The sequence below is a fragment of the Scylla paramamosain genome, chromosome 30, assembly GCF_035594125.1.
Source record: "Scylla paramamosain isolate STU-SP2022 chromosome 30, ASM3559412v1, whole genome shotgun sequence".
Classification (NCBI taxonomy): Eukaryota; Metazoa; Arthropoda; class Malacostraca; order Decapoda; family Portunidae; genus Scylla; species Scylla paramamosain.
Genome location: NC_087180.1, coordinates 5,294,876 through 5,316,950, shown reverse-complemented (window position 1 = coordinate 5,316,950; position 22,075 = coordinate 5,294,876). Strand labels below are relative to the sequence as shown.

Here is a 22,075-nt window from a genome sequence, read left to right as displayed (position 1 = left end):
TGAGCCTTGGCGTACTCCACTTATGACTTCCCTCCATGATGATTTTTTTTTTATCTTTTACCACCGTTCTCATTTCTCTGTTTGTCAAGAAATTTTCCATCCATCTCAGCCGACCCCCCCCTTAGCCCACCTTTATGCTTCAACTTCCACAACAATTTCCTGTGTGGCACTTTATCAAAGGCCTTCTTCAGGTCTAAATAAACACAATCAGCCCATCCATCTCTTTCTTGCATTATATCCACCACTCTAGAATAAAAACTCAGTAAGTTTGTAACACATGATCTCCCTCTCCTAAATCCAAATTGTTGCTTTATTATCGCTTCATTTCCTTCTAGGTACTGCATCCATTTATCCTTCACCAATTTTTCACACATTTTGCACACCACACTTGTTAGAGACACAGGTCTTTAGTTTAAGGGCTCCTCTTTACTACCACCTTTGTATATTGGCACTATATTGGCTCTCTTCCATTCAATTGGGACTCTGACCCTCTTCCCATTTGTAGAGATCTCCATTCTTGGAGACTTCAATGTTCACCACCAGCTTTGGCTTTCCTCTCCCTTCACTGACCATCCTGGTGAACTAACCTACAACTTTGCTATCCTCCATGACCTAGAGCAATTGGTGCAACACCCTACTCGTATTCCTGACCGTCTTGGAGATATGCCCAACATTCTTGACCTTTTCCTGACCTCTAATCCTTCTGCTTATGCTGTCACCCTTTCTTGTCCGTTGGACTCCTCCGATCATAATCTCATATCTTTATCTTTTCCTATCGCTCCTATCCCTCCTCAGGATCCCCCTAAGCGAAGGTGCCTCTGGCGTTTTGCCTCTGGTAGTTGGGGGGACCTGAGGAGGTATTTTGCTGATTTTCCTTGGAATGACTAGTGCTTCCATGTCAGAGACCCGTCTTTGTGTGCCGAGCGCATAACAGAGGTGATAGTGTCTGGCATGGAGGCGTACATTCCTCACTCTTTTTCTCGTCCTAAACCTTCTAAACCTTGGTTTAACACAGCTTGTTCTCATGCTATACATGATAGAGAGGTGGCCCACAAGAGGTACTTAGCCTTCCATCACCAGAATCTCATGCACTTTATATTTCTGCCCAGAACCATGCCAAGTCTGTTCTCCAACTAGCCAAAAACTCCTTCATTAACAGAAAATGTCAAAACCTTTCAAGATCTAACTCCCCTCGTGACTTCTGGCATCTAGCCAAAAATATCTCCAATAACTTTGCTTCTCTTCCTTCCCTCCTCTATTTCAACCATGCTTCTCTTCCTTCCCTCCTCTATTTCAACCAGATGGCACCACTGCTATCACATCTATTTCTAAAGCTGAACTCTTCACTCAAACTTTTGCTAAAAACTCTACCTTGGACGATTCTGGGCTTGTTCCTCCCTCTCCTCCACCCTCTGACTACTTCATGCCACCTATTAAAATTCTTCGCAATGATGTTTTCCGTGCCCTTGCTGGCCTAAATCCTCGGAAGGCTTATGGACCAGATGGGGTCCCTCCTATTGTTCTCCAAAACTGTGCCTACGTGCTTGCACCTTGCCTAGTCAAAGTCTTTCAGCTCTGTCTTTCAACATCTACCTTTCCTTCTTGCTGGAAGTTTGCCTACATTCAACCTGTTCCTAAAAAGGGTGACCGTTCTAATCCCTCAAACTACCGTCCTATTGCTTTAATTTCCTGCCTATCTAAAGTTTTTTAATCTATCCTCAACAGGAAGATTCTTAAACATCTATCACTTCACAACCTTTTATCTGATAGCCAGTATGGGTTCCATCAAGGCCGCTCTACTGTTGATCTGGCTTTCCTCACTGAGTCTTGGTCATCCTCTTTTAGAGATTTTGGTGAAACTTTTGCTGTTGCCTTGGACATATCAAAAGCTTTTGATAGAGTCTGGCACAAAGCTTTGATTTCCAAACTACCCTCCTACAGTTTCTATCCTTCTCTCTGTAACTTCATTTCAAGTTTCCTTTCTGACCGTTCTATTGCTGCTGTGGTAGACGGTCACTGTTCTTCTCCTAAATCTATTAAGTGATGTTCCTCAGGGTTCTGTCCTGTCACCCTTATTATTCATTAATGATCTTCTAAACCAAACTTCTTGTCCTATCCACTCCTACGCTGATGATACCACCCTGCACTTTTTCACGTCTTTTCATAGACGTCCAACCCTTCAGGAGATAAACATTTCTCACAGGGAAGCTACAGAATGCTTGACTTCTGATCATTCTAAAATTTCTGATTGGGGCAGAGCAAACTTGGTATTGTTCAATGTCTCAAAAACTCAATTCCTCCATCTATCAACTCGACACAACCTTCCAGACAACTATCCCCTCTTCTTCAATGACACTCAACTGTCCCCCTCTTCTACACTGAACATCCTGTCTGTCCTTTACTTATAATCTGAACTGGAAACTTCACATCTCATCTCTTGCTAAAACAGCTTCTATGAAGTTAGGTGTTCTGAGACGTCTCCGCCAGTTTTTCTCACCCCCCCCAGCTGCTAACTCTGTACAAGGGCCTTATCCGTCCATGTATGGAGTATGCTTCACATGTCTGGTGGGGGTTCCACTCATACTGCTCTTCTAGACTGGGTGGAATCAAAAACTTTTCGTCTCATCAACTCCTCTCCTCTAACTGACTGTCTTCAGCCTCTCTCTCACTGCCGCAGTGTTGCATATCTAGCTGTCTTCTACCGCTATTTTCATGCTAACTGCTTTTCTGATCTTGCTAACTGCATGCCTCCCCTCCTCCCATGTCCTCGCTGCACAAGACTTTCTTCTTTCACCCCTATTCTGTCCACCTCTCTAACACAAGAGTAAACCAGTATTCTCAATCATTCATCCCTTTCTCTGGTAAACTCTGGAACTCCCTGCCTGCTTCTGTATTTCCACCTTCCTATGACTTGAATTCCTTCAAGAGGGAGGTTTCAAGACACTTATCAGTTTTTGACCACTGCTTTGACCCTTTTATGGGACTGGCATTTCAGTGGGCATATTTTTTTATTGGATTTTTGTTGCCCTTGGCCAGTGTCCTTCCTACATAAAAAAATAAATAAATAAATAAAAAATTAGGGAGCTTTCAATAATATTATGTATTACCCATGTCAACTGCTGATTGCACTCTTTTAGTATCCATCCTGACACTCCATCAGGTGTAGGAGCCTTCCTCCATCTTCCTTAGTCCCTCCATCTGTTTCTGGATATCCTCTTCAGTCACTTGGATTTCCCCCAGACCCATTTCTTCACTCATCTCACTCTGCCACACACATGATTTCTCTTTTGTGAATACTAACTGAAAACTCCTGTTCATTATCTCTGCCAATTCAGCCGGATCCTCACACATTTGACCATTCACCTTCAGTCTGCTTATTCCTTCTCTATTTTTCATTTTGCTGTTCGCATATCTGATGAATAGTTTTGGTTCCTCTTTGCATTTGTCCATAACATCTTTCTCATAATTTTTCCTTTCTTCTTTAATAACCCTTACATATTCATTTCTTGTAGTTGTGTAGTTTTGCCATAGCTCCTGCGTATTTTTCCTACGCTATCTATTCCATGCGGTTTCACTCTCCTCCCTAGCTATTTCACATATTCTATTATACCAGTCATTGTTATATCTTCTCATTGTCTCTACTTTTGGTACATATCTTTTCACTCCCTCTTCATAAATATTGATGAAAGCTTCCCATTTTTTTTGCACATTACTTGCTGTGATAAGTGTACTCCAGTCCGCTTCATCAAAGTATCTCCTCATTTGTTCAAAATTTGACTTACCATAATTAAATCTTTCACTTTTATAATTTTCACATCTACTTTCCTCTCTTTTTTCTTTAATACAAAACCTTATCATGACATGGTCACGTTTTCCTAGTGGACAACTATAGTTCATGTCTTCTATAATATATGTTTCTTTTGATAATACTAAATCAAGTCTTGATGGCTCCTCTCCTCCTCTGTATCTAGTGTTTTCCTCAACTCACTGTGTCATAATACTGTTCATTGCCAGTTTCAGAACCTAATCTCCCCATAAGTCTTCTCCTCCTCTTGTGTTCCTCTCCTCCCAATTTCTCTCTTTACAATTAAAATATCCCATTATAACAATTTTGTTGTTTTCTTTGATTTTCTTTACAAGCCATTCTTTTGTCTCACTCAGCAACTGTTCGTGCTCTTTTCTATTCCAGGTCTTTGTTTTTGGTGGGACATACACCACTGTGACATATCGTAATCCTCTTCTTCCATTTATTAGTTGTAAGTTTAGGCCTTCCACCAAGCCTTCTGCTTTTTCTACACTCTCCACCCTGATACCCTTTTTAACAAGCATCATCACTCCACCTCCTTTTCCACATCTGTTTCTTATCCACATATTGTACTTACCCCCTCCTAAATTTGGTGTTTCTAAATTTGGTGTGTGTGTGTGTGTGTGTGTGTGTGTGTGTGTGTGTGTGTGTGTGTGTGTGTGTGTGTGTGTGTGTGTGTGTGTGTGTTTTGTTATTATTATAAGAATGAATCTGCAAAGGCAAGTGAGCTTTTTGTTACCATTGATTTATAGTTATGTATAGTGACAATCTCTTAAAGCTGGTTTTGATGAAAGTTCTGAGAGGTAACTCTGCTTTGACATCCATTCCCAGCACTTGGAACTGACGAAGCACAGACTAATCTATGAAGGACAGTTGACATGGCGAGTGGCAAAGGGGCAGAAGAATATTGACCTGCAGGTGCTGATGCTGGATGAGTTCATTGTACTGCTGCAGAAGGCTGATGACAAATACATTCTCAAGAACCACTCCATTAGCAAGTCTCCAGTGAAGGATGAAAACAAACTGACTCATTCCCCCATAATCAAGTATGGCCCATCCATGCTCTTCCGTGCAGTGGCCACAGGTAAGGAGTGATGGAGGCACAGGCATACTAACCTAACATAACCTACCCTAGCCTCATCTAATCTAAGTAGATGTCTTTTGAACTATTCTTCCTAAAAGCATTCCTGTGGATCATTGAAGTACAGTATCCCCACAAGTTTCATGGTATCCGAGTTTTGCAGTCCTCAAGTTTCATGCTGGTTCCTAAATTCTTACTATCCTGACTTTCACTGACAGGAATTAAGGATTGCATATGAAGAAAGTTTAAGTGGAAGATCCATGTGCACAGGTAGGAGATTAAAATATTGTGTAGACAGATGTCATGTGGCATGAAGATAATAGTAGTCCACTAGCTTCATCCTGACCCACTTTTTCCCTAACAGATAACTGTGCCTTCTTCATCGTCACCACACAGACAGTCGGGCCACATATCTATGAGCTCGTTGCCTCATCCCCTATGGAGCGGAAAGTGTGAGTACAGTCTTCCTGCCATTACTATACTACTGAGTTGTGGGGTTCCTTGATCATATTCAGTAGTCTGCCTGCTCTTGCAACACATGGCTCACATTTAATTGATTTAAGATAACAGCAATAATTTCTGGTTATTTACTGCACACTTCCATTCTACAAGGGGAAACCACAATGACTTTCATATATTTGTAAAAGTTTAATGTAACCATTGATAATTCATCATTTGTAGAAATATTTTAAGAAAGCTGTTAGTATTTAAACAGTATATTGAGCTGCTCATGATGAGTACTGAATGGCATCCAAGTGACTTCACAACTGGAAAAACTTCATTTGCTATGCATTGGCAATACTTCACAACCTATGCACTCATGATAATTGTTTTTTCATACAAGTGAAGTATTTTATGTACATAATCTGGTTTATAATCTATTATAGAAAAGCTTTGTATAATTATTTCGTCATACCACCTTCACATCAACTGTGGTATTAATGAACTTTAATGTATTGTTATGTCAGAAGTCCTTGGAGTCCATTGTGTAATGAAGTTGGCAACCATGACGAATTTATGTATACTTTACTGTGGGAATCACAGCTGGGAAAAGTTAAAGAAACATACACAGTAAACATATACAAAGATGTGCTTTTGCTCTGATTCTCAATGTATAATGCAATTAATAAGAGTATCACTTGGAAAAAAAATTAGGGTGCTGGTTATCAAGGTGGCCCAGAAGATATTTTCAAAGATTGCAGAACTACAGTAAAATCCCTCTTATCCGGCATCAACGGGACCGCCGACATGCCGGATACTTGAATATTGCCGGATACTTGAATAGAAGTGAAATTATGTCCACAATCACCACCCTACACTCACGCATCTTACCATAACAAAGATCAGCTGATCTTAATCAGCAGCTGATCTGATCAGCTGCTTAAGTGTAAGCACAACACGCTTCCTCTTTTCTACAACTTTAGGCATGATGAAGGCGTCAGGCGATAAACAGTGCACACGCGGGACTGAGTCACTGAGTAAATACAGTGCAGTGGGCTGCGGATGGCGCAAAGCAGTGTGCTCTGGTGGCCAAGGGACAAAGTATGCCTCGTGCGGGAATTTTAATCGATTTTATGAATACACATTGATTTTTTATTAATTTTAAGGCTCGGGGAAAAATGTGCCGGATATTTGAAGCTGCCGGATACTCGAATGCCGGATAAGAGGGATTTTACTGTATAAGGTTAAGGCAACCTCCACTCTCTCTGCCCACTTTTTGTGGTCATTCTTTGCTAAGCACTAAGAACTGTAATTAACCAGAGATTCAAATGTAGCCACACTGCAACTAACAGTATGCCCCTAGTCATAATGCACATCCAAGGAAATGATAGATTCCTGTTTGGCTAAAAAAAAAAAGAAAAAAAAAATGTGACACGATCATATCCCCTACAGTATATTGAAGATCAATTGTGACAGTTCTTATCCTAAATATTTTACCTTCATAAACACTACTTATTTGTATGTGGAGTGATGCTGAGCAAATGTGATCCCTGTTTTTCAGTATGAAAATTAAATCCTCCCTGTTACATAGCTTTCTTCTCGTATAAAATTTAAGAACATGTCATGCCTGGACATATCAGTGATATGCAACATATACGGGATTTGGCTCAAGCACTCAAGTGACACCGAGCTATTTCTGATGTCTCAAGTCCTGAATAATATTATAATTAAATGAGTGCAATGATGTCACTGTTTTAGATTTGCCAGTTTTCAACAACAGATGACTGCCAAATTGAACTGTTTTAGCATCCCAGGATTATTTCACTTGAACATTTTCTTGAGTAATAGAAAACACTGCCCTTGACTACTGTCACTGTTAATATATTCAGTTACTATGTGTCACTCTGTCAAAAAATAGAATGACCCATTTATAAAAAAAAAAAAAAAAGAAAAGGTAGCTATGCAGACAATAAGGTAACAAACAACTTAAAGGGATTAACAAAGGGTCTTCAACTTACTCCCTGCAAATATACACTCATCCAGAGACACTGCTTAAGGTACCTCATTTGTCAGGCTACCTCTGGTACCTGAGCCATCCAGACATGATATCACCTTCCAACTCATGGAGTTCATAGATCTGAATACAGGACTAGTCAGAAGGTACAGACCCAAAGACAGCTTTAACATTGACAGAAAATATTGCCAAAGAAATACTTGTGTACTGTTATCTTTGTCAGCAGTAAGCATTATGTAATTATCGGAATATGTATACAAAGTGGGTAGAGCAGGTAACATTAATAAAACATGGCGGCGTCCTCCACTCCTTGTGACACCAGAGCACACAGTGACCCTTTACAGAGGGGAGTGTAAGTATTGTACGAATCTCTGCGCCACCTCATTCTCACACACGAGATGCATACTGATTGTGGTGGTGGTGGTGGTGGTGGTGGTGGTAATCATCATACTGTACATACTAAAGACACAAATCTTGCATCGATAAAAGAAAAAAAGTACTTCCCTTTCATAGGCTAATTATGTAGTCACACCATACGTTAAGTAAGAATCATCATCACTCTCCAACATGTACTCCCTGCCTCAAGCAAGCCTGACATAAATCAGTCATAGGGAGAGTGTCATATTCTATCACAATATGTAAGAGCCGTTGGAGTGTTGTATCCGTAGTTGAAAGTGCTAACCATTGTAGCTGTCAGCTGATCTATCGCCGCCTGGGCTTGGCTGGCTACTGACGGATGTGTGTTGACCTTTGAGTGATAGGAAAGAGCATTCGGCAGTAGAGACGTGTTGCATCAGCTGCTGCACTCTAACTCCTCATCATTCTTTGCTGCACAAATAACTGAGAAAACTATTTTAGTCGTTTGATAGGCATACATTGATTGTTGCATGGATATTTGTGTATTTAACGATCTTTGTATGTATGTACTCGTGTGTGTGTGTGTGTGCACGCGTGTTTATATATATATATATATATATATATATATATATATATATATATATATATATATATATATATATATATATATATATATATATTTGAGTAGGAAGGTAGACATTTATTCCCCAGGACTCATGAGAAAACCCGTAAGGGAGACTCATTCACTATGAGAAAGATCCTTGTCATTTCAACACGATATGAGGTTTAGGATTGTTTGCATAATTCCACTTGATTTTCGACGAAATAATCTCGCGGAAAATGTGATGCTACGTGGTGAAGAAATGTGAGGAACGACATGTTGTAAGCAGCTGTTAAGTAATGGCAACACTGAGAGAAGAACGTAAATGCGTAGGTTTTCTTCATCTAAATATCCGTCCCGATAGAAGCTTGGAAATATTCGTTCATATGAAATTTTTACGTGATTCCTCTACTTCAAAGTTTGACCCTAGAACTAACACACACACACACACACACACACACACACACACACACACACCACCACCACCACCACCACCACCACCACTACTAAGGGAAGTCTCATTGATATCTCCTTTGTGTAGCACCGGAAACATCTCTATACTATAGATGTTTTGCCTGAATTTTTTTTTCCGTCTCTCTTCATCTTTCTTTACTCGCTGGTACAGTAGGATACATCAACTTCGTTTGTAAGGTGGAGACAGATGGGAGGGGTGTTCGAAACCTGGCCGTGACGTGGGATCGTTAGTGGGAGAAAGATCCCTGACGGTCTCATGAAAGGAGAGGTAACCCTGAGTGATCACGCTCGAGGAGTTCATTGTGAGGTGCTTGGTGTTGCTATTGTTACGTGCGGCTAGGAGCTTCAGGCCGGGATCTGGAACACATAAGACTGTTTTCAAAAGCCCCAGAGATGATTAATTAGGTTCTCTCTCTCTCTCTCTCTCTCTCTCTCTCTCTCTCTCTCTCTCTCTCTCTCTCTCTCTCTCTCTCTCTCTCTCTCTCTCTCTCTCTCTCTCTCTCTCTCTCTCTCTCCATTGATGATTAAGAGTCCTTGTTACGTTTTAATAGAATATCACAAGAATAATGTAAACATAATTGAAAATCTCAGTTCCCTGAAGAGTTTTTTAAAAATAAATAGTCGAGAAAAGATATGGTTGAAAAAAAAAATGGGAAGTCTTGAGCCAGAGCTGTGGTGTGCTGGTGGCGAAGAACAGACCCGAGGAGAAAACTCAGCCTTGGGATCGTTGTTAGCAGTGGAAGACGAGCTTTGGCTGCGGTGCAACTGAAAACTTAGACCTTGGGGGAGGTGGCATGGCGAGGAGAAACGAGACCGGGCAGCCCCACGCCACCTGCACTCCTCTGTGGGGTAGGTGAGGCTTTCCTATTATTGAGATGTTGGAAAGATAAGCTGTCGTAGCCGTCATGTGTGACAACAGTGTAGGACCCCATATAATCGCAGCGGAAACGTGACGTGAAATGTATGGTTGTTCATCAGCAAGAGACGTGTAATGGGAGTAGACAGATGGGCTGAAAAGAAGAGGTGAATAGTAAGAACATTTTGAGAAAAGATGAAATAAAATAGTAGAAAAGTGTAGGATGATTAAAGATATAACGGGTTAATTCATATATCGTGCAGCTTCGAAAGTTTCTAGTCTGAGCACAATCCAAGTAGAAGTTGGTTCATGGGTTCTGAGCTTCCATTTACGAGTATCCTCACGTGGGTGTTACTTGGAAACAGAAAGAGACCTGTTGTAATAGAAGGTGGAGAAGAGGTGGTGATAGTTTTGGTACTTAAGAAGTAGTAGTAGTAGTAGTATTAATAGTAGTAGTAGTAGTATTAGTAGTAGTGGCGGTGAGAGGATGACTAGCAGCAAAACCAACAGCAGCATCAATAGTTGTTGTAGTAGTAGTAAGAGGAGGAAGATTAGGAGAATTGCATCCTGAAAATCACTCGTAGATTAATGTTCATGTATCTCGTCTCCGGCCTTCGTGAAATCCTGATCATGAGGCCAGTTGCCCAGTACTGTTACTTTTTCAGTATTTTTATTTATTTATTTATTTTTTTATTAGCATGAAAATGTTGTAAAGGGAAATAAAGGCCAGACAGACACAAAAAATTAGCTAGAATAACATTAGTCATTTTCTCTCAAACAATGCATGTTCCTTTTAAAAGAGAGAGAGAGAGAGAGAGAGAGAGAGAGAGAGAGAGAGAGAGAGAGAGAGCATCAGCATCCGTGTAACTTCCGTCAAAGCACGCCTCTTCGTAAGCACTCATCCTAAACTCCTCTTTAAGTGACTGATTCCCTTCCCTCTCTTACTCTTCCTCGATTCTAGATACACACGTGGAGTTAGGCATTTTCAGTATTGTGTGGTGTGTGCCCGATCATGTCGTGGCGGCAGTTACCATGCGTATTTCATAGATTCTCTCTCTCTCTCTCTCTCTCTCTCTCTCTCTCTCTCTCTCTCTCTCTCTCTCTCTCTCTCTCTCTCTCTCTCTCTCATTTTTTTCCTATTTTTTTCCTGTTTTGGACCTGAGAGAGAGAGAGAGAGAGAGAGAGAGAGAGAGAGAGAGAGAGAGAGAGAGAGAGAGAGAGAGAGAGTCATAAGATGAGTCACAAAGCAACACGTCCAAAGCTACTCGTGTCCCAACCGCTCCGTGACACACACACACACACACACACACACACGTTTCGTGATGCATAATCCCAGCGGCGTATACGAACTCTATTTCATAGACATTTATCCTTGAGAGAGAGAGAGAGAGAGAGAGAGAGAGAGAGAGAGAGAGAGAGAGAGAGAGAGAGAGAGAGAGAGAGAGAGAGAGGTGGATTGTATTACCACAACGGACTCTCTCTCTCTCTCTCTCTCTCTCTCTCTCTCTCTCTCTCTCTCTCTCTCTCTCTCTCTCTCTCTCTCTCTCTCTCTCTCTCTCTCTCTCTCTCCGACATTTAAGCTCCGTGCTTTATTGATCTAAAATCTCACGTTTACTAAGTTTATTTGATGTGGCTCAATATAGTAACTTATCCTCTCTCTCTCTCTCTCTCTCTCTCTCTCTCTCTCTCTCTCTCTCTCTCTCTCTCTCTCTCTCTCTCTCTCTCTCTCTCTCTGTGTGTGTGTGTGTGTGTGTGTGTGTGTGTGTGTGTTCGAAATTCTCGCCAGTTGTTTGGAAAATGTAGTTGCGTGTCCTCGTAGCGGCAGGTTGGGGGCGGGGAGAAGATGAGATTTTGTGGGGTATGGGGAGCAGCGTGGGAAGGTTATAGTAGGATGGGTTTTGAGGCGCCCCATTGCCCCTAGCTGCACACAGGTGAGACTTCAGATTTCGGTCGCTCACCTGCCATACTCCACTTTTCACTGAAATGATATCAGAGTTACTGTATTGGGTAAAATTCACAGTAGTAGTGGTGCAAGGTTGTGGACGGTGCGGCACAACTTTCTCGAGCCTCACTGGTAATCAGAGGAAGAAAACGGTTGTCTTGTCTCATTTTAATCTCTCTCTCTATCGTAAATTACATCCACCTTCCATTTCTCACGCGTAAAGAAGACTGGCACAAAAGAAAAAAATAATAGTAATAATCTTATTAAATGAATAAGTGTTTATTTGCCGCTACCAAAAAAAAAATGAAACATTGATAAGTTTACCTGTTTGGTGCATGAAGTTTTTTTTTTTTATGTTCATATCCCTTTGTTCATTTGATCTTTTGTTTTATTTCTTAGCCTTTTATGATAGGCAGGACCAGTTATTGACCCTGTTGTTTGGGAACCTTGTTACAGTCAATAAATCTGTTAGTTTGGCCAAGTAATAGTTGGAAAATTGAAGAAGCAAAAATATTACCCTGGGATTATAAATGAAGACAGGGAAGACATACGTGTATATTGTGAGATACGAAGTTTTGTTCGGATGATCTGGAATAGATTCGTCGCCGATAGAGTCGAGTGTGAAAGGTTGAGAAAGACTGTATCATGCCCTTCAGTGGAATTATAGAGGCTGGTGTTGGTAGCGATGACTATTCCACGTTTTTATATTTAACCTCAAACTATGAGAGAGAGAGAGAGAGAGAGAGAGAGAGAGAGAGAGAGAGAGAGAGAGAGAGAGAGAGAGAGAGAGAGAGAGAGAGAAAGCATCATCATGAAGTGAGCAACGTAATTTTTATGTAGTATACTTAGATGAGAGGCGAAAATGAAGGTGCAAGACGTGACAGTGAACTGTGAGTGCGTGCGTGTGCGTGTGCGCTCTCGCGCCTCGCTTACTCTGTGGGAAGGGTGAGATGATGAAGGAAGGGTGTTACGGGTGCCAGGTGGCCTGTTACATCCTTACACTTGTCTCGCTCTGATATTATCGATCGAGAAAACCTTTGAATGATAACTGATGGACCACCGGTGTCATGCGTGGCAGGGAAGGATGTCCCAGGCGCCATATGGGAAGCGTGTCCTGGCAGCCAGGTCGTGACCTCGACTACTTAAAAAAATTCTCGTTGTTAGCGTCTTTCACTGAGAAAAAGACTTGCTTCCCAGTATGACAATGACTAATGGAAATTTTCATTCTCCTCACCTGTATCTCAGTCCCCTGCACTGGTCTTTGACTAGCATCGTGATGTTTCGTGCTGCCTGCCATTGGTCAAACCACACTGGATTTCACCCAGAATAATTGATGTTAGTAACTAAGTAACAGTTGTAGAATCAGAAATATTTAGGATGAAAAAATGGTCATGTGTTAAAACAACACAAAAAATCAGCTGACAAGGAATTTTGTTGTATGTACAGTACGTATGGTACGTGTGATGATGACCTGCTCCAGTTTGAACTATCATAGTGATATGACCATGCGGTTAGTGGTAGTAATGGTGCCTTGTGTATTTGTTTGCCCGCCAGCGAGTGAAGCAAGCGGGGCATGTTAAAGTCTAAATTATCGTGGTTATGGTTTAGTACACGGAAGCGAACGATCGAATAATGGAGACGCGGTAGGGAGAGGTAAGGTAGGTAGAAGGGAGGAGGAAAAATTAATCGGCTAGGTAGTGTGAGTCATCCTGTGGGTCGATAGGAACGTTGCGAAGGTCAGTCACATTTTGCGCCACGCCGCCACTCCCTCCGCGCCCTGATAACAAAAGCTGGAGAGCATTTCCTGTACAGGCTAGTGAGCGTTCGGGTGTGAAAGCAGTAAAGCCTGCCGTGGTCAACGGTGGAACATTGCAGCAGTACAGGCAGGCTGGACCATAGTGTGTACCCCGCCGAACACTGCTTGTGAACGTCGCCTCGGTGGGGAATGCGACCTTTTGAAGATTTAGTTTTGTTTGGACTAGAGTGAGGCGGAGGTCCCCGCCACCTTGCAGCACTCCGCTAGAGCACCGTTCATTCTCGGTACACACTTTTACCCCTGGTGTTGTGCACTACACAATGCGCCATTCACTAGTAAGGACACAGATGTGTGTATGTGTGTGTGCACACTGCCGGGATCATCGATAATTCATCCAAGGAGTGCTAAGCTAAGCAAGGGAGCGGAGTGAGTGAGGATACTGTGGTGTGGTAGTAGTTGTGGCGTCGAGACGGGCCTCGGGCGTCGCGGCGGCGACTCTCGTCCCATCTAGCGGCAGCCGCCTCAGTAACAGGCCTTGATAGGGGGATGACGTCACCGCATACATCTCTTCCAGTTGCCATATTGACGATTTTTAGCACGCCTGAGCCGCTGTGTTAGGCAAGCTGTGCGAGTCAGCGTTGTTTGGTGAGGCCGCGGAAAGTGACCTAACAGTCGGTGGTTCCCGGGAAGGGTTGTGGGCATTGGTATGTGTGCATCGTCTTACTTACGAGTTGCCGTCGACCTCCAGTAGGGTAGCTGGCAGTACAACGCCTTCCAGTTGTCACTGAGGTGGGTGTGATAGCTACATTCTCCGCACACCCACCGTGGTGCACACAGTGCAGTCTGGAGCCCATGCCTACGTGTAGCGCTGTGGGTACGAGTGTTTAGTGCATCAGGAGGTTCCCATGAAGCCCTTAGGCGAGGGTACATTGAGGCACGAGACCCACCATAGCAGTCATGGGTCTGGAATCCCTCTGTGTTTAGTGACGTCCCGGCGCGGCGCGCAACCACGGCGGAAACGGATGTGTGGAGTAACAGAGGGAAAAGAGCAGCGCCTGAGGGTGATACAAAATATGTGTACAGCATGACGTGCCTGCATATCATACCCACCCGAGTGTCGCCTGTTCATGAGGCATGAGCATAATATGTTACCAAAGATAGTGTTCTGATAGTGTTACCAATTTATTAATAAGTGAGCAAGGAAGGCCTTACTACAGTGCCTACGTTGTACAAAACAAGAGGCATCCTCCCACCATGAAGAAAACCAAAGAACCCAGCGGTGGGGAGGATGACTCCCCAGCTGTTGTCCTTCGTCGCCCTAAGGTGATGTCGCCGCCAACCAAGTCAGCGCCCGTCCTCTCTCCTTACAACTTCATGCGGCGGAGCTGTACCTTCGTGGCTGAGAGCAGCCTTGGGCTTAGGAAGTCAGCGTCACGTACCACCTCCATGGACCAGTCTGCAGGAATTCGTACTTCACTTAAGGGCCCGATGACACCGACGACGGCGCCACAGAAGGTAGTGAAGGACCGCAGGAACTTGGCCCTTCAAGTCCGCCAAAAGAAGGACATGCTGGAGGAAACTGCTAATGGTGAGAGCCATGTGAACGGGCGTGTGGAGCAGGGCGTGAGCGGTGGGGGGCGCATGTCACGGCTGGTGGGCGGCTTGCGGGCGTGGAGTAGCACGGAGGATGTTCGCCAGAGTTTCATGGGCGCTCTAGGAAGGACTGTTTCAGTGATAAAGCAACCCCGCAAGGCTAAGCAGGCCTCTACTCCCAGCACCCGTCTCTCTCACACTAACCCCGACTCCAAGGCCGTCCCCTCTAAGTCTAACAACATTAAAACCACCACCGCTACCACCACCACCAGCAACAACAACAATAGGCCCACTTTCAGCAAGGCTAAGTCAACCAGAGCCACCGACCTCAAGACAGAGAAACAACCGGCCAAAAGACAGTCAAGCAAATTCCAGTTCGGTAAGACTGGGGAGGGGAAGAGCAAGACATCCATTCCCCGTGCCACCCCAGCCCCAGACGAGCCCCCGAGCCGGTCCCCGAACCATGCTAATCCCAGGTAAGCAAGGTGGTATAGATGCACATTGTACTAGTTTGCGAGCACCTGGTGAGAGAGAGGGAAGTGACGCGGGGGTGGAAGAAAGGAGTGCAAACCAGTCGTGGGAACAACTACAGGGAGTGGCGGAGGCTAGGTGTTTCACCCCTGCTCACAGCACACCTGTCCGAACCCCATCCTCCCCTCACCACGTTGTCGTGAAACGCCACCAGATTACTGGATGAGACTTGGTAAAGCCTTTATAACTAGAGTGTGTTCGTCAACTGAGAGGAGGGCGAAGAAGTGGGGACGTGTGCCTCGTTAAGATGCTGTGTGTGTGTGTGTGTGTGTGTGTGTGTGTGTGTGTGTGTGTGTGTGTGTGTGTGTGTGTTGCATCCTACTGTTTCCTTCTCCCCTCCCTTCTTCTGTTCACTGGGCCACTTAATTATGAGCAAACCGTGACTCACCGTTGGCAGTCTCTCTCTCTCTCTCTCTCTCTCTCTCTCTCTCTCTCTCTCTCTCTCTCTCTCTCTCTCTCTCTCTCTCTCTCTCTCTCTCTCTCTCTCTCTCTCTCTCTCTCTCTCTCTCTCACACACACACACACACACACACACACACACACACACACACACACCGTGACTCACGCCTTCCGCTCCCTCAAACCCCACCCCCGCTGTTAGTCATTACCAAGTAGTAAAGGACACACAACATCCCCAAGTTAGATTGTCTGTACGTCGAGGTGCGTTGCCAGCTCCGTGTGCTGGATGACGATAATGATGATGATTATGATAAATATTATAGTAGATTATTTTTATTGTTATTATTGTTGTATGTTTTTTTTAATACATATTTATTTGTTTTTGTTATTATTACTACTACTACTACTGATGCTGCTGCTATTACTAGTACCGAACCTGAGACAGAGATGGAGAAATTGCGAAACGAGAGAAAGAACGATGAAAAAAAAAAGTCGGATTCACTATCATTTGTGCAGACTCACTTCTCTGTTCCTGGTTCTTAATGCTACATGGTTATTATTTTGAAAAAGAATCGCATCTTATTTATTTTTTTCGTTTATTTATTTACTTACCTTTACGTGTGTGTGTCCCCGAACACGCGTGCGGGAGATGTAGTTAAAAAACTACAACTTACAACTTAACTGAGACGAACAGTGGATGAAAAGCTTGAATCCTATGTTAAGCAAAGATAATTTTGTGTCTCGCTTTAAAAGTCATTTACACACACACACACACACACACACACACACACACACACACACACACACACAGAGAGAGAGAGAGAGAGAGAGAGAGAGAGAGAGAGAGAGAGAGAGAGAGTCTTTATTGTGGGATGAAGTGTAAATGTATTAAATATGTGTTTAGGTGCTACATGAAATAATGTATGAGGAATGTGTCAGGTTGAATTTTGCTTTAATCGGGGGAACTGTTTCTGCATAAATTATTTTCTTTATTATTGTTTTAATATTAGAGGAAGAAGATAATTGGAAACAGAAGCAACAGCAGCAGTAGTAGTAGTAGTAGTAGTAGTAGTAACAGTAGAAGGAGTGGTTATGGTGGTGGTCGTGGTGATGATATAAGTAGTAGTAGTAGTAGTATCAACATCAGCGTCATCATCTTTGTTGTTGTAATGGTATCATGGATACCGTTAATAACCGTATTGCCAAACGTATTGCCGCTTTATCTCGATTACTTTTAACAGCTTCTAGGTGATTTGGGTTTTCAGTGATAGTGTAACATCTTTTGTTTACTCAATAAAAAAAAATATATATATATATATATATATATATATATATATATATATATATATATATATATATATATATATATATATATATATATATATATATATATATATATATATATATATATATATATATATATATATATATATATATATATATATATATATATATATATATATATATGACGCGGGCAGTGGAGATGTTTTTTTTTTTAAAAAGGTAAATAGTAAGCATTATATATATATATATATATATATATATATATATATATATATATATATATATATATATATATATATATATATATAATGCTTACTATTTACCTTTTTGGCTTAAAAAAAAAAACATCTCCACTGCCCGCGTCACCCGACACTTACCACAGCCATAATCATCGCTAGCCTCACCCGTAATAGTGTGTGTGGCGTGTAGCTCCTTACACCACACTAGACTCTTAATCTTTGTTCCAGTCATGAATTCGCGCTGTCACGTGCTTTAAAGTTTACATTTTTCCTTTTCCTGGATGAAAGAATTTTTCTGGTATGCATCCACATTGAAGTTAGACTGACATAACGATATTAAAGATTAACTTAATTAAGGCACTGTGATATCGGAATCGTATAAAGCGCAAACGTCACAACATCGTTATCGAAATATTTGGATTACGACTGGCATTAGCTTAATGCACGATACGTAGGAAGAGGAAAGACTGAAGGAGTATATCTGTGCTTGGAAGGAAGAAGAGATGGGGGTGCATCCTTAAAATCCACTTTTTCGTTTATCCACTCTTTATGGTTTTGTCTAAGTCTTGTTAAATGCCGCCATTCAAGGTTTTTATGATTATTTATTTATTTATTTATTTATTTATTTATTTATTTATTTTTATTTATTTTTTTTTCATTTTATTATTTCTCTCTCTCTCTCTCTCTCTCTCTCTCTCTCTCTCTCTCTCTCTCTCTCTCTCTCTCTCTCTCTCTCTCTCTCTCTCTCTCTCTCTCTCTCTCTCTCTCTCTCTCTCTCTCTCTCTCTCCCCCTCCCTCAAAATGCTTAGCATCTTCCTTCCCTCTTCCCGTGTGTGTATGACGGGGGTCAATCAGTCAGTCGGTTAAAAAGTGTTTCCACCATCTTCAATCAAATTTCCTTACACAAGACAGGTACTATTAACGAATAAATAAGTTATATGAATAAAGTGTATTTTCCACGTCCAAAATCAGTCCATTAATCAACTGGAGAGACAGATAAGATATTGCTATCAGGCGTGGCTGTACGTAGTATATAGGGAGCAAGATTGGTCTGATATCGCTGGAGAAGTATCCAGTCTATTCCACTGCTGAAAGGGAGAGAGAGACAACAGTGTAAGGTTCTTGAAGAAAAATATTATTATTATTATTATTATTATTATTATTATTATTATTATTATTATTATTATTATTATTATTATTATTTATTATTGTACTACTACTACTACTACTACTACTACTACTACTATTACTATTGTATTTTTTTAGGTGGTTATTACCTTTTATTTGTTTTATTTATTTTCTTATTCTATTTATTCATTTATTTGTGTGCGTGTCTGTGTATTTTTGTGTTTTCTCAGCGAGTCAGGTTCACTCTTATACCAGTCTTCTCCTTATGATGTTAATAGACCTATCCTCCTCCTCCTCCTCCTTATCTTCCCTCTCCATCCACGAACAAGAGGAGACTATAACAATAAAAGAAACAGTAAGAAGAGTAGTAGTAGTGAGAGGAGGGGAAGGAAGAGAGCCATGAGGAAGAGGAAGAGAACGAGGAGTAGGTGTGCCTCGTCTCCTTTACAAGTTGAAAGCGGCATCCAATCAACCACTCCTTCACGTGGCAACAGAGGCGGCCCTCACCCCTCACCCCTCACCCTGCACCCTTCCTGCGCCACGAGGATGCGTGTGGTGCCTCAGTCTCTCATTCATGGCTGACAGGGAGGGACGCCTGAGCTACTTGCGTTGTAGAGTGGTCATGATTGGGGGAGATAGCCAGGGTGTGATAGGTGCAGATGGGTGGATGGAATGAATTAACATATAATAAGCTGGCAGTGTCTGAAGAGGTATGTTTAAGCATCATTGTTGGGTTTAATTTATGCTCTTCCCACAAGCCCCTTAACTTGTAGTTTGTTGAATTTGTTGTATTCAAGCCTTCGCGGTGTTTGCTCTATTACTGTTGATCCTGCAGCCGGCGTGGTTCACAAAGCCTATGCTCTTTGTGGCTCTTAGTGGATGTAAGAAGCATTCTGTTGATCATGAGCCCCTTGGAGTCAGCTTGCCCACCTCAGGCCTTCCCGGAATAATTCAAAAACCAAAGCAGGAACTGGTTTTGTGGTCTTGCGTAACGGAGCCCTCCTGATTCTCCTTGCGTCCTCCTTGTCTCGCCTTGCTGACCCAGGGAGCGGCTGATTAATTGATATTTTGGCGCCGCAACAACGCGGTCTTAAGGCCCCTGGGGGAGTGTGTGGTTGTGGTAAAAACACACACACACACACACACACACACACACACACACACACACACACACACACACACACACACACACACACACACACACACACACACACACACACACACACACACACACAAGCACGCGCGCACGCACGCACGCTTTCTCTCTCTCTCTCTCTCTCTCTCTCTCTCTCTCTCTCTCTCTCTCTCTCTCTCTCTCTCTCTCTCTCTCTCTCTCTCTCTCTCTCTCTCTCTCTCTCTCTCTCTCTCTCTCTCTCTCTCTCTCTCTCTCTCTCTCTCTCTGTCGTGTGGTAGGCGTCCTGGCCATCCCATCCCTCCTTTGCTTTATTATTTTTTTTATCAGGTTAGCAGATGGCGCCTGCTCGAAGTACACAAGTCATGCTAAGACTACACCCGAGAGAGAGAGAGAGAGAGAGAGAGAGAGAGAGAGAGAGAGAGAGAGAGAGAGGAGTTAGGGGTTGTGGTGATAGTCTTGTGTTTACCTTCAGCGATGTTATGTCCTTCAAGCTCCCTTCCCTCCACAACACTCTCTCTCTCTCTCTCTCTCTCTCTCTCTCTCTCTCTCTCTCTCTCTCTCTCTCTCTCTCTCTCTCTCTCTCTCTCTCTCTCTCTCGGTAAGCAGCTATGAAGTGGGATGAGGCAATGGTCGGAGTCACATCTCACTCACAACCTCAGATAGTCAGCCCATCATCTTCACCAGACCCGCTCCTCACATAACCCCAAGCTGTTCCCCTCGTCACTCCCTGCTCCAAACAGACACACTTCCTCTTGCGCCGTCACATATGGGACTCCAAGGCTAACAATGATAGTAGTAGTAGTAGTAGTAGTAGTAGTAGTAGTAGTAGTAGTGACTTGTTATTGAGGTTAGAGGTACATTGATACTTTAGTGATGTACTTGTCATATCTGTACCAAAGTCTTACCATTGACTTCTGTTATTCTCTCGTCACCAACACACTGGCCGTGCGTATACTATTTGCTATTAGGGTCAAGAGGAGGAGGACGAGGAGAAGTGACATAGACTGCCACAAACATACCAACAGCCCGCGTCATCTCAGGACTACCACACGAACCTATTGACACAAGGCGAGCAATGTTCAGTAGTGGTATTAGAAAGAACAGGAATAATAGGGTGAGGTGGGAGGATAGGAAAACTAGTTTTTGACGCGTTTATTGTTACTATCCAACATTAAGAAGAGTTGAACATAAAGGAAAGCTGTCGCTGAAGATAATATGTGAACATTGTAGTGAAAATAGTGTTCCACTGGTGTGCAGGCAGCAGGAACGGGAGAGGGGTTTCAGTGAGGGGAGATAACTGCGCCGCGCTTTCCCCTCCCCCTGCCTACACCCAGTGCCATGGGACTCGGGAGGCCAGCAAAGCTGCTGCTCTTTGGGGGAATCGCAGAAAGGAAAACAGACGGAAATCTTTTATAAAGATACCTTCCATTTAAGACTCAAGTTATGACTTTAAGGTATTTTATGGTGGTTAAATAAGATTTGTGCTCTCACTTGTGGATTGTTTTTTTTTTACATTTTCTGTAACATGAGGTGATAGCCTGTCTTCCGTCCTGTTCCTTGCCTCACGTGCTGCGTGTATGCTAGGGCCCAGAGGCAGGGGTCCACGCGGGGCTATTCTGAGCCGTGGGTCACCCGCACGTGACGCAATGTTGACGAGCTACGGAGCAACGAGGTAGTGAGGGGTGAGATGCGGGAGTGACTGGAGCGAGGCAGTGATAGGGAGGCTGAATGGAAGTAGCAGTTAAGGGTGTTCAGGCAACAATTTGACAAGGCGATGTCTGTAAGGAAAGGCCAGGCCAGGTTAGGCTTCTCAGGAAAGACTGACGAGAATTTTCCTTAATTCGTATTAAGGAAAACGCTTTTGTCATATAAGGAAATCCGCGAATTGTCTTCTATGGTGCGTAAAAATTTCGATAAGAAGAGGTATGATCTCTGGGAAGAAAAAAAAATTACCGTGTGAGAGTTGAACTGCTTTCTACCTCGCCAAACAGTAGTTGATATCAATTTAACAACTCTTAGTAAGCGGACATCCAGCTAGGACCAGCTGGTAGTGGCACCTACCAATTATATCGTTATTCATTCAGTTTACGTAACATCTTGAGTAACATATGATGCGCTTTAGCTTGTGTTAAAACTTCATTTTGTTTAAGCAAATCCTTGACTTGCTTTAAAGCCTCATCAAGGGGCAGTGTTCTCTTCGGACGTGACCCCATCATGGTGTGGAGACCAGACACAATAGTATGTTTAGATTAAGACGAGCGAAGGATACACTTCTCTTTTGACACGTCCAGCTGACTTCACTTCCATTGTTACCAACAGTAACAACTTAAAGGTGTGTGTGTGTGTGTGTGTGTGTGTTAATGAAAATGACAGTAACAATAGTTAACTATACATTTACTGTTAATTAGAACAGCGATCTGGATAGAAAAAAAAGTAAAC

At 42.7% G+C, this 22,075-nt stretch overlaps 1 protein-coding gene across 5 annotated transcripts in view; it reads left to right on the top strand.

Moving 5' to 3' along the window:
• Window positions 1–22,075, top strand: part of LOC135116179 (rho guanine nucleotide exchange factor 11-like) — a 128,354-nt gene that overhangs the window by 50,292 nt on the left and 55,987 nt on the right. For all 5 annotated transcript variants that reach the window (XM_064033475.1, XM_064033474.1, XM_064033476.1 and 2 more), the window contains 2 exons: window positions 4,637–4,889; window positions 5,251–5,338. In XM_064033475.1, the coding sequence (XP_063889545.1) occupies window positions 4,637–4,889; window positions 5,251–5,338 (341 nt within the window). The remainder of the gene's footprint in view (window positions 1–4,636; window positions 4,890–5,250; window positions 5,339–22,075) is intronic.